Consider the following 13,687-nt stretch of genomic DNA (forward strand, 5'->3'; position numbering starts at 1 on the left):
AGATAATACTCATCTTCTTGAAAATGATTGCAATCACAAATTCTTTTGTATTATCTTCATTTAATTTGTCTTCAATGAAAAAAAAAGTCATAAAGCCAAATTGGATATAATTCCACACCAAACATAAAGGGGGTGGACAAAAGTATTGGCACTGTTTGAAAAATCATGTGATGCTTCTCTAATTTGTGTAATTAACAGCACCTGTAACTTACCTGTGGCACCTAACAGGTGTTGGCAATAACTAAATCACACTTGCAGCCAGTTGACATGGATTAACGTTGACTCAACCCCTGTCCTGTGTCCTTGTGTGTACCACATTGAGCATGGAGAAAAGAAAGAAGACCAAAGAACGGTCTGAGGACTTGAGAATTCAAATTCTGTTGAAGCATTAGCAATCTCAAGGCTACAAGTCCATCTATAAAAACCTGAAAGTTCCTGTGTCTACGGTGCACAGTGTCATCAAGAAGTTTAAAGCCCATGGCACTGTGGCTAACCTCCCTAGATGTGGAAGGGAAAGAAAAATTGCCGAGAGATTTCCACGCAAGATTGTGCGAGTGGTGGATAAAGAACCTCGACTAACATCCCAACAAGTTCAAGCTGCCCTGCAGTCCGAGGGTACAACAGTGTCAACCCGTACTATCCATCGGCGTCTGAATGAAGAGAGACTGTATGGTAGGATACCCAGGAAGACCCCACTTCTTATCCCGAGACACAAAAAAGTCAGGCTGGAGTTTGCAAAAACTTACCTGAGAGAGCCTAAAACATTTTGGAAGAATGTTCTCTGGTGAGATGAGACAAAAGTAGAGCTTTTTGGGAAAAGCCATCAACATAGAGTTTTTACAGGAAAAAAAGAGGAATTCAAAGAAAAGAACACTGTCCCTACAGTCAAACATGGCAGAGGTTCCCTCATGTTTTGGGGTTGCTTTGCTGCCTCTGGCACTGGAGTGCTTGACCGTGTGCATGGCATTATGAAGTCTGAAGACTACCAACACATTTTGCAGCATAATGTAGGGCCCAGTGTGAGAAAGCTGGGTCTTCCTCTGAGGTCATGGGACTTCCAGCAGGACAATGACCCAAAACACACTTCAAAAAGCACTAGAAAATGGTTTGATAGAAAGCACTGGAGACTACTAAAGTGGCCAGCAATGAGTCCAGACCTGAATCCCTTAGAACACCTGTGGAGAAATCTCAAAATGGCAGTTTGGAGAAGGCACCCTTCAAATCTCAGGGACCTGGAGCAGATTGCCAAAGAAAAATGGCCTAAAATTCCATGAGAGCATTGTAAGAAACTCATTGATGGTTACCGGAAGCGGTTGTTCGCAGTTATTTTGGCTAAAGGTTGTGCAACCAAGTATTAGGCTAAGGGTGCCAATACTTTTGTCTGGCCCATTTTTGAAGTTTTGTGTGAAATGATCAATGATTTGATTTTTGTTTCATTCTCTTTTGTGTTTTTTCATTGCAAGCAAAATAAATGAAGAAGATAATACCAAAGAATTTGTGATTGCAATCATTTTCAAGAAGAAACTGAGTATTAGCTGACAGAATTGCAGGGGTGCCAATACTTTTGGCCAGCACTGTATAGTACTTTTTGGTTACAATAAAGATTTTTCTTGTTCATCTTGCTCGTGTGTAATTTCACCCGTGTTGTATGGAACTCTTACATGATGGTTAAAAAGTGTTGGTTTTTGGGGTTTTTTTGGTTTGTTTTTTGTAATATGAACATTATAAAACATAAATCGGCCATTGGATTTTTAAACAATTTTATAAACTCAAATTTTGCATTCATGTGTTTATACTTTTTGATGTAGCTTCCAAGTCGTGCATTCGGATCATTCACTGAATTAGCACTTATCTATTTAAATGTAACAGTTCATAAACTCGATATTCTTTATACGCTGTATATAGCCTCTTGTTTCTCCTTTCATAATACATTTCTTGAGTTGCTATACTTACAGGCAAATTAAAGTTTAGACACATGTGGATCTGCAATATTTTGGATTTTCATGTATTTATGTAGCATATCTATAACAAAATTCACTTCCTCTTGTCTGGGGAATGAGATTTCGTAAACCTTTTTTGACAAATACACACTAATCATTTGCGTTTACATCGTGTTCTTTTTATTTTCCCAGGTGATGACAATGGGAAAAAGGCCAACAATCCGAACCACTGTAACTGCATTATAGACCAAATTTTCACAGGAGGCCTCCAGTCTGATGTAACCTGTCAAGTGTGCCAGTGAGTCATTTCTCAGCGTATGAATAGGGACTGGGTGATCTCTTCACCGTTTGTTAGTGGTGCACCCTTAGGCTATGTGCGCACTAGAAAAGTGATTTTTCTCAAGAAAATTTCTTGAGAAACTTCTGGGAGTTGAAGATTACCGCACCTGCGGTAAAAAAAACGCACCAAATCCACGGGAAAAACGAATGCGTTTTTGCCGCGGTTTTTCCCAGGTTGGTCCCTGCGTTTTTTTTATGCTGAACAAAAATAAATATAGATAATAATCGATAGACAGATAATGGATAGAGGGAAAGATGGATAGATGAATAGATAGATGAGAGAGACCTATATAATGTCCCACCCCCCTGCATATTCTAAGCTGGCACCCTTTAGTGACTTTCAGGTGGCACTAAAGGGTGCCTAGCCTTGTATTTAGCCAAAAAATAAATAAATAAAAAAATGACGTGGGGTTCCCCGTATTTTTTTAGCCAGCTAGGGTAAAGCAGACGGCTGCAGCCTGCAAACCACAGCTGGCAGCTTCACCTTGGCTGATCCAAAACAGAGGGCACCCCATGCTGTTATTTTAAATTAAATAATTTAAAACAAACGTGGGGTCCCCCCCAAATTAAATCACCAGCCAAGGTAAAGCGGACAGCTGGGGTCTGATATTCTCAGACTAGGGAGGTCCACTGTTATTGGACACTCCCCAGCCTAAAAATAGCAGGCTGCAGCCGCCCCAGAAGTGGCGCATCCATTAGATGTGCCAATCCTGGCGCTTCGCGCCAACTCATCCCATTGCCCTGGTGCGGTGGCAAACAAGGTAATATATGGGGTTGATGCCAGATGTGTAATGTCACCTGGCATCAAGCCCTGGGGTTCGTGATGTCACGCGTCTATCAGATACCTGACATCACAAACCCAAAATAAATATAAATAGAAATAGAAATATAAAATAGACAACAAAAAAAGTTTTATTTGGAAAAAAAAAACACTCCCCACATTCCCTCTTTAACCAATTTATTGATAAGAACAATCAATTCCACGTCCGGCGTAATCCAATAAGAGGAGGGCGTCCCACGGCAATCCATACCATAGTCACTGTCCCAGTCCATGAAGAACAGAAGGTTCCCCATTGGCTGGGAGAGCAATGCAGTGACCTGAGCTAACATCAATAGCCCAGGTCACTGCAGGGGATGACTAGCGCTGCTGTCAGGAGGATACCTGCTGTGATCATCTCCTGTACTGCTGACGTCAGCGCTGTCACTGACTTCTATACCCGCCTCGTTGTCAGCAGTATCGCGAGAGCCCGTGACGTCACCGCTAGTGACAGACTCGGGCCGCTCGCGAGACGGGCATAGACAGCAGTGACCGCGGTGCCGTCAGGAGGTAGGAGATCGTTACAGCACGTAATGATCTCATCTCACCTCCTTACAGCAGCGCTTGGCATCCTCGCGGCTGTACGCACTGCTGTGTCAGTGTCTGCCTGCGCTGCAGGGTGACAAGCTGCTGACACTGCAGGCAGACACTGATACTGCTGTGCGTGCAGCGGCGGGGCTGCAGCGTGACAGACTGCACGGGCACCCGCCGGACGTCACACGGAAGCGCTTCTGTGCGGCATCCAGGGAGTGTGACGTGTGTTTTTACTCTGCTCCGCTTCCTCTTCTGTCATAATGACATCACTTTCTGCAAAACCGCAGGCAGCATTACTGCAGGTAAATCACGGCTATACCAGGGGTATACCGCACATCATTTGCTACCTGCGGTATACCCCCGGAATTTCGCGATTACATTACAGTGAAAGGAGTGAAATTCCGGGGGTATACCGCAGGTACCTGCAGAAAAGAAGTGACATGCACATTTTCTCGAGAAATATTCTCAAGAAAATCTTATCAAATAATTTTCTTGAGAAAAAAAATGCAGCGTGCGCACAGCTATTTTTCTTTATCGTTCCTTTGGGAGACCCATACCATGGGTGTTTAGCTTCTGCCTCCGGAGGACACACAAAGTACTACACTTAAAAGTGTAGCTCCTCCCTCTGAGCTTATACACCCCCTGGTAGCCAGTCCTAGCCAGTTTATTGCATTGTGTCAGGAGGCATACATCCACACATAAATTCTCATCTGATTTGTTTGACTTTTGGAAAGAGTTTGAAGAAAAGCGGGTCCATGTCTGGACTCCCGGCATGTCCCTTCTCACCCCACTGTGTCGGCGGTGTTGTTAAGGTTGATTTACAAGGCTGAAGCCTTACATGCCGCGCTCTTTCACCATCCCTTCTGGGCTCTGGCTTGAAGTGGGAGCCAGCACGGTCTCCATGCCTGGCAGGAGTCCGGTCTCCATCCACAGCCCCTTGAGGATTCTGTTGGACTGGAGCACTCATCCCCAGGGACATGGCCCTGCGTCTCAGCAGCTAAGTACCTGAGACGTTTATGTTGGGGGTCCCAGTTCTTTATTGTAAGGGGAGAATATGCTGTATGTGATTGTTTTAACTTTTCCGGCGGATTCTCTAGCTTTTGCCTGAGAACCGCGCCGATGGTGCCTGCTTGTCGGCCTCGCCGCTTAAATTTAGGCCCCGGCTTCGCCGGAGGCCTAGTTTCATTTTCCTGCCCTCGCATGTCACTCATACAGAGGGACAGGTTCGGCTCCTCCCGGCGGCCGTTCTACACAGGGGAGGGACACTCCCCACTGCTGGGGCATCCCTCCTTCCCTGCAGGTCTCTATAGCCCTCCAGTTCCCGCTCTTTTATAGGAACGCCCCCTAGTCATTTCTCAGGCAGAGTTCACTCTGCCCTGGGACATCCTGCATTCTGCATCTCTGCTGAGGTGCTGCGACTGGGGGACCGGGCTTCGGGATCTGGAGGGCACACAACACCGCGCTCAGCGGTCTGGTAAGCCACAGCCAGTCTCCGGTTGTGGACCTCTGTATACCAGCAGCATGTCTCACACAAGGAGCAAGGCCCAGTGGTCTCTCAGGCTGCTGCACCTGTGGCTGAACCCCCGGCCTGGGTATAGTCCTTTTCTAGGTCCATATCCCAGTCATTTGCTGAGTCCATGGGACTTTTGTCCAGGACTTTGAATATGCATCAGCCCCCCTCACAGGGTGCCTCTGATACTCTTGACAGAGGACTCCTATCCTCTGACCTCCGTCCATCAGAGCTCACGGAGGATTCATCATCTGATCCCAGACCGCGTCCTTCTAAGAGAAGGCGCAGGGTTTCCTCCCCCTTCCCCTCCCCATCCCACGGCTCTGTCTCGAGCTGACTCTCAAGATGAGGAGGATGCCCTCACTGGGGGCTCGGAGGCTATGTATCCCATCGATTTCTCTGCGGGTGACTCAGATCTTAGTGATTTGATTGCTTCTATTAATTCTGTGCTGGATCTCAATCCGCCAGTGTCAGAGGAGCAACTCTCTTTGGCAGAAAAACATCAGTTTACCTCGCCTAAGAGAGTGAAGAGTATGTTCTTTAACCACTCCAGTTTTCAGACCGCTGTGACCAAACCCAGGGCTTGCCCTGACAAACTCTTTCCAAAGCGTGGTTCTGATGACCAGTTTCCATTTCCACCTGAGGTGGTCAAGGAGTGGTCTCACTCCCCAAAGGTAGACCCCCCGGTGTCTAGGCTATCAGCCCGGACCGTTGTGTCGGTGGCTGACGGCACCTCACTTAAGGATTCCACTGACCGTCAGATTGACCTTCTGGCCAAATCTGTGTATGAAGCTGCGGGGGCCGCGTTTTCCCCGACTTTTGCAGCAGTGTCGGCTCTCAAAGCCATCTCTGCTTCTCTAGAAGAGATGCATTCCCTCACCAAGGAATCTATGCCTGAGATGGTTACCTTAACTTCTCAGGCTTCAGCTTTTTCATCTTATGCCATGTCTGCCATGCTAGAGGCTGCTCACCGCACTGCGGTGGCTTCAGCTAATTCTCTTGTTATCCGCAGGATTTTGTGGCTTCGAGAGTGGAAGGCAGGTGCTTCTTCCAAGAAGTTTCTTGCTGGGCTCCCTGTTGCTGGTTCACGGCTGTTTGGTGAACAGCTGGATGAAATCATTAAAGAAGCTACTGGCGGGAAGAGTTCTTCCATGCCACAAGCAAAGACCAGGAAACCCGCCCAGGGTAGGAATCAATCGAGGTTTCGTTCCTCCAACTGGTCATCCTCTAAGCCTTCCGCCTCGTCCGCTAACTCAGCCAAGGATCAGAAATCCAACTGGCGCCCAAAAGCGCGTCCGCAGAAGACCGCAGGAGGTTCTGCCACTAAGGCAGCTTCCTCATGACTCTCGGCCCGCTCTAGCCACGTCCTTAGTCGGTGGCAGGCTCTCCCACTTTGGCGACGCTTGGTTAAAGCAAGTCTCCGATCAGTGGGTGAGAGACATCATATCTCACGGCTACAGGATAGAATTCTTTTCCAGCCCTCCAAACAGATTTTTTTCTCTCAACTCCCCCCTGCTCCAAGGCCGCCGCCTTCTCGCAGGCTGTGGCGTCCTTGCAGGCAAACTAAGTGATTGTCCCAGTTCCCACTCAGGAACGGTTCAGAGGTTTTTACTCAAATCTCTTCCTAGTTCCAAAAAAGGACGGTACCTTCCGGCCCATCCTGGATCTCAAGCTTCTCAACAAGCATGTCCGGGTGTGGCATTTTTGCATGGAGTCTCTGCGATCAGTCATTGCCTCTATGACCCAAGGGGCGTTCCTGACGTCCATCAACATCAGAGATGCCTATCTACATGTGCTAATCGCAGTGTCACATCAGTGTTGGTTACGTTTTGCGATAGGAGAGGATCATTTCCAATTCGTGGCTCTCCCCTTCGGGTTAGCCACGGCCCCTCGGGTATTCACCAAGGTCATGGCGGCAGTGATTGCGGTCCTGCACCTCCAGGGGTTAGCAGTGCTTCCTTATCTGGATGACCTTCTGGTCAAGGGTACATCCAGCGCAGACTGTCAGCGGAGTGTTTCGCTCACTCTCGCCACCCTAGCCCAATTCGGGTGGATTGTCAATCTTCCCAAATCCACTCTGACTCCGACCCAGGGTCTCACGTACCTAGGGATGCAGTTCGAGACTTTGCCGGCACTTGTGAAGTTGCCCTTAATAAAACAGCAGTCTCTCCGGCTAGCGGTGCGCACTCTCCTGAGGCCCCGCCGTTATTCCCTCAGGCGCCTGATGCAGGTGCTGGGTCAAATGGTGGCCTCCATGGAGGCGGTTCCCTTTGCCCAGTTCCATCTGCGTCCTCTGCAGCTGGACATTCTCCACTGTTGGGACAAGCGGCCTTCCTCCTTAGAGGTTAGTGGCTCTGTCGCCACGGACCAGGAGCTCTCTTCAGTGGTGGCTTCGACCCCTCTCCCTGTCCCAAAGGCGCTCCTTCCTGACTCCGTCCTGGGTGATTCTCACCTCGGATGCCAGCCTTTCCGGCTGGGGAGCGGTACATCTCCACCACAGAGCACAGGGCACTTGGACTCTGTCCGAGTCAGCCCTTTCAATCAATGTGCTGGAAACCAGAGCTGTGCTTCTAGCTCTCCTAGCCTTTCACTACCTGTTGGCGGGCAGGCACATTCGAGTCCAGTCAGACAACGCGACAGCGGTTGCCTACATCAATCACCAAGGCGGGACACGCAGCCACCTGGCAATGTTGGAGGTCCAACGCATTCTTCAATGGGCGGAGGACTCCAAGTCCTCCATATCCGCAGTCCACATCCCTGGCGTAGAAAACTGGGAGGCAGATTATCTCAGCCATCAATCCGTGGACGGTGGCGAGTGGTCCCTGCACCCGGCAGTGTTTCAGTCAATCTGCCGCAAGTGGGGCACTCCGGACGTGTACCTAATGGCATCCCGTCACAACAACAAGGTTCCGGTTTACGTGGCTCGCTCCCACGATCCTCAGGCCTTCGCCGCGGACGCTCTGGTTCAAGACTGGTCTCATTTTCGTCTGTCCTACGTGTTTTCCCCCTCTAGCTCTCTTGCCCAGAGTCCTGCGCAAGATCGGAATGGAGGGCCGTCGAGTCATCCTCATTGCACCGGACTGGCCCAGGCGAGCTTGGTATCCGGACCTGCTCCAACTGTCCGTGGAGATGCCGTGGCATCTTCCGGACCGTCCAGACCTGCTCTCGCAAGGTCCGTTTTTCCGCCCGAATTCTGCGGCACTCAAATTGACGGCGTGGCTCTTGAGTCCTGGATTTTGACGGCTTCTGGTATTCCTCCTGAAGTCATCTCCACTATGACTCGGGCCCGTAAGTCTTCCTCCGTCAAGATCTATCACAGGACTTGGAAAATTTTCCTGTCCTGGTGTCGCTCTTCCGGCCATTCTCCTTGGCCATTCTCGTTGCCGACCCTTCTGTCTTTTTTACAGTCCGGTCTGCAGCTAGGACTGTCCCTCAACTCTCTCAAGGGACAAGTCTCAGCTCTATTAGTGCTGTTCCAGCGGCGTCTCGCCCGGCTGGCTCAGATCCGCACCTTCATGCAAGGTGCGTCTCACATCATTCCGCCTTATCGGCGGCCCTTGGATCCCTGGGACTTTAACTTGGTCCTCACGGTATTGCAGAAACCCCCTTTCGAGCCCCTTAGGGAGGTTTCTTTGTATCGTCTTTCTCAAGGTGGCCTTTCTAGTTGCCATAACTTCTCTCAGGAGAGTCTCTGATTTGGCTGCGCTCTCCTCGGAGTCACCTTTTTTGTTTTTTCACCAAGACAAGGTAGTTCTCCGTCCAACCCCGGACTTTCTTCCTAAGGTGGTCTCTCCCTTCCACCTTAACCAGGATATTTCCTTGCCTTCCTTCTGTCCGGCCCCTGTTCATCGCTTTGAGAAAGCGCTGCATACTCTAGATCTGGTGCGTGCTCTCCGGATTTGTGTCTCGCACCGCTGCGCTTAGGCGGTGCACCTCTCTTTTTGTGCTAACCACAGGGCGGCGCAAGGGTCTCTCTGCTTCTAAGCCGACCTTGGCCCGTTGGATTAGATCGACCATTTCGGACGCCTACCAGAGTACTCGGGTGCCTCCCCCGCCGGGGATCAAAGCACACTCAACCAGAGCTGTCGGTGCCTCTTGGGCTTTTAGGCACCAGGCTACGGCTCAACAAGTCTGTCAGGCTGCCACTTGGACTAGCCTGCATACCTTTTCGAAGCACTACCAAGTGCATGCTCATGCTTCGGCAGATGCGAGCTTGGGCAGACGGCATCCTTCAGGCGGCTGTCGCCCACTTGTGAAGTTAGGCTCCGCCTACTTCTTAGTTTTTCTGTTTATTCCCACCCAGGGACAGTTTTGGAACGTCCCATGGTATGCGTCTCCCAAAGGAACGATAAAGAAAGAGAATTTTGTTACTTACCGTAAATTTTTTCTTATAGTTCCGTATTGGGAGACCCAGCTCCCTCCCTGTTGCCTGTTGGCAATTTTCTTGTTCCGTGTGTTATCACCGGCTGTTGTCGTGGACAGAGTCTCCGGTTGTTCCGGTTCTTACTCGGTTCTACTTGTGGGTGGCTATTCTCCTTCAGCTTTTGCACTAAACTGGCTAGGACTGGCTACCAGGGAGTGTATAAGCTCAGAGGGAGGAGCTACACTTTTAAGTGTAGTACTTTGTGTGTCCTCCGGAGGCAGAAGCTAAACACCCATGGTATGGGTCTCCCAATACGGAACTATAAGAAAAAGAATTTACGGTAAGTAACAAAATTCTTTTTTTTTTTTTTTATACCATAGGTTTTGCTGGGAAATGTCTACAGAAAGATTTCAAAGTTTTCTCAAGAAATTTCCGCAGCAAAACCACGGCTAAAACGGCCTAGTGCGCACATAGCCATAAAGAGTTTTCCACTCCAGGTTGATCTTTGAGCAACCAGAAAAGGATACAAAGTTAGTTGGCATATGGCCACAAGTATGAAAATTGTGTACTTGTGCTCACATGACAACCATGGAAAGCAGCAAGTAAAGCCATCATTTCATGATCTTGCAAAAGCCTACGTTTGAAATATCTCTGAATCTGAAGTAAAAATCTTTCAGATAATTTTTTTTGTAGTGTTTTCTATTAGATTACTATATATTTTAGCCTGTCCTAGAAACAGTGGTCCTGATCCATCAAGACTGGCGTTTTTTTACGCCGGTCTTTGAGAAGTCTGGAGTGTGAGGCACCTGACTGAGTCAGACAAGGTGGGAAGTAGCGTGAGCCTCGCCACAAATCTTACTCCAGTCAACAAGTAGGAACACCGCTTCTTATCATGAGTTGGATGAGCTGGAGTGCCATGCCCCAGTCCCTCCCACTCTGCTGGCTTTGGGATTTATGAAGGGGCTAACTAGAGGACGATAAATCTAATACATTGAGAGGTGCATGTCAGCTAAAGAATTAGGCACACTTGTTAACTAGTGTGTGCTGTCACCCGTAATGGATCACTTGATTAAGTTACACCACTAAAGTGGCAGAACTTTTCATGACTTTGATGGGTGGCTGTAGCCACACTCTGTTTCGACCATGCAATGCCCTTATGCCCTTATTTCCGTAGCTGGCTGGCATTGGCATGTAAACATTAAATGGCAGAATGTTTTGCTCACATTTTGTGACTAGGTGTTTTACTCCAGAACTCTTCTGTACAGACTTTAATGAATTGGGGCTTTAGTGTTTAGCACTATAACCCCAAAAATGCCTTACAATTCACATTCTAGTTAGCATTGAAACATTTTGTCTACTTGCATATATATTTTAGGAGTCCAAATTATCCATCTTTTGTGTTCTTTCCTTTCAGTGGTGTTTCCACAACGATAGATCCGTTTTGGGACATCAGCCTGGATTTGCCTGGTTCTTCAAGCCCGTTTTGGCCCCTCAGTCCGGGGAGTGACGGTGGTGTTGTGAATGGGGAAAGTCATGTGTCTGGAACGACAACACTAACAGATTGTCTGAGAAGGTAACGCTGACCACAAAATGTGTGAATATTTGCATAGTTTCCTACACATACAAGTGAGTGTTGTGGGGACCCTTCACCAAGTAGCCCATAGGAAACTATCATATTATGTCAGTGGCCAGAGAAGAGGCCATCCACACATCCCAACATAATCACCAAGAATACAAGCTGTAAATAAACACCTGAGGGGAGCTGTAAAGATTGCTTCCAAAACCTAATTTTTATGACAATAAGGAATCATGCTACAGAAATAAATTAATCCTTTCACGACCAAGAACGTTATATATACGTCCTTGGCTTTCTCTTTCCTCTTTAATGTTGGCTTGCGTGAATTGGGAATTCACTCACTCCTGTTAACCCCTTTTATTGCGATGCCAAACTACCACTGCGATCTAACACACTCCAGAGTGTATCGTGCGGTTCCCCTGTCATTGGCGCTCCCATAACTGACCACTGACACCAATGTATTGCCATGACAGCATGGGGTCAGATGACCCCTGTCATGACTCACTTCGTGGGAGTGCTGGCACTCACAGGAGACCAGCAATTCTCCTGATCAAGCGATGCATTGCTGTTATCAACAGAAGCAATCGGATAATACAGGCATAAGGTCCACTAGGTGAACTAGTAAAATCAATAAAATTGTAAAATAAAATTAGAAAAATAAAAATTTGGTATCGCAGAGTTCAGAAATGCCCAATTTATCAAAAGGTAAAATACGATAATCTGATCGGGAGAGGGTGTAGTGAGGAAAAAAAATGACAATTATCTTTCTTTAAAAACGTCAGCTCAAGATGCAAAAAATAACACTGAGCGCCAGATCCCGAAAAATGAGAACGCTACAGGTCGCGGAAAATGGCGACAAAACTGCTATTCTTTTTTTGGGCCAACCTCTGAAATTTTTTTTCACCACTTAGATAAAAGTAAAACTTTAACTTGTTTGGTATCTATAAACTCTTACGGACCTGGATAATCATATTTCCGGGTCAGTTTTATCATATGCAGTGCCTTGCGGAAGTATTCGACCCCCTTGAATTTTTCAGTCTTTTCCCACATTTCAGGCTTCAAACATAAAGATAAAAATTTTAATGTTATGGTGAAGAATCAACAACTTGGACACAATTGAACGAAATTTATTGCTTATTTTAAACTTTTCAAAAAAATAAATAACTTCAAAGTGGGGCGTGCAATATTATTCGTTCCCTTTACTTTTCAGTGCAGCAAACTCACTCCAGAAGTTCATTATCTCTGAATGATCCAATGTTGTCCTAAATGACTGATGATGATAAATATAAGCCACCTGTGTGTAATAAAGTCTCCGTATAAATGCCCCTCCTCTGTGATAGTCTCAAGGCCCTGTCACACACAGAGATAAATCTTTGGCAGATCTGTGGTTGCTGTGAAATCATGGACATATTGTTCCATTTGTACACAGCCACAAACCTGGCACTGATTGTCCACAATTTCACTGTAAGCACAGATCTGCCGCAGATTTATCTGTGTGTGTGTGTGAGACAGGGCCTTTAGTGTTCTGTTTAAAGCACAGAGAGCATCATGAAGACCAAGGAACACAACAGGCAGGTCCGTGATACTGTTGTGGAGAAGTTTAAAGCCTGATTTGGTTACGAAAAGATTTCCAAAACTTTAAACATCCCAAGGAGCACTGTGCAAGCGATCATATTGAATTGGAAGGAGTATCATACCACTGCAAATCTACCAAGACCTGACCGTCCATCCAAACTTTCTTCTCAAACAAGAAGACTGATCAGAGATGCAGCTAAGAGGCCCATGATCACTCTGGATGAACTGCAGAGATCTACAGCTGAGGTGGGAGAGTCTGTTCATAGGACAACAATCAGTCGTACACTGCACAAATCTGGCCTTTATGGAAGAGCGTCAAGAAGAAAGCCATTTCTCAAAGATATCCATAAAAAGTGTCATTTAAAGTTTGCCACAAGCCACCTGGGAGACACACCAAACGTGCAAGAAGGTGCTCTGGTCAGATGAAACCAAAATCGAACTATTTGGGCACAATGCCAAACAATATGTTTTGGCGTAAAAGCAACACAGCTCATCACCCTGAACACACCATCCCCACTGTCAAACATGATGGTGGCTGTATCATGGTTTGGGCTTGCTTTTCTTCAGTAGGGACAGGGAAGATTGTTAAAATTGATGGGAAGATGGATGGAGCCAAATACAGGACTATTCTTAAAGAAAACCTGTTGGCGTCTGCAAAAGACCTGAGACTGGGACGGAGATTTGTCTTCCAACAAGACAATGATCCGAAACATAACGCAAAATCTACAATGGAATGGTTCACAAATAAACGTATCCAGGTGTTAGAATGGCCAAGTCAAAGTCCAGACCTGAATCCAATCGAGAATCTGTGGAAAAAGCTGAAAACTGCTGTTCACAAACGCTCTTCATCCAACCTCACTCAGCTCCAGGTGTTTGCAAAGGAAGAATGGGCAAGAATTTCAGTCTCTCGATGTGCAAAACTGATGGACCTAAAACCCCAAGCGACTGCAGCTGTAATTGCAGCAAAAGGTGGCACTACAAAGTATTAATTTAAAGGGGATGAATAATATTGCACGCCCCACTTTTCAGTTAT

At 47.2% G+C, this 13,687-nt stretch overlaps 1 protein-coding gene across 8 annotated transcripts in view; it reads left to right on the plus strand.

Annotated features, from left to right (window-relative positions):
- The window catches only part of LOC142245262 (ubiquitin carboxyl-terminal hydrolase 22-A), a 179,659-nt gene that overhangs the window by 145,346 nt on the left and 20,626 nt on the right, over positions 1–13,687 (plus strand). For all 8 annotated transcript variants that reach the window (XM_075317845.1, XM_075317843.1, XM_075317842.1 and 5 more), the window contains 2 exons: positions 2,133–2,238; positions 10,918–11,076. In XM_075317845.1, the coding sequence (XP_075173960.1) occupies positions 2,133–2,238; positions 10,918–11,076 (265 nt within the window). The remainder of the gene's footprint in view (positions 1–2,132; positions 2,239–10,917; positions 11,077–13,687) is intronic.

The sequence above is a fragment of the Anomaloglossus baeobatrachus genome, chromosome 7 (assembly GCF_048569485.1).
Source record: "Anomaloglossus baeobatrachus isolate aAnoBae1 chromosome 7, aAnoBae1.hap1, whole genome shotgun sequence".
NCBI classification, from domain to species: Eukaryota; Metazoa; Chordata; class Amphibia; order Anura; family Aromobatidae; genus Anomaloglossus; species Anomaloglossus baeobatrachus.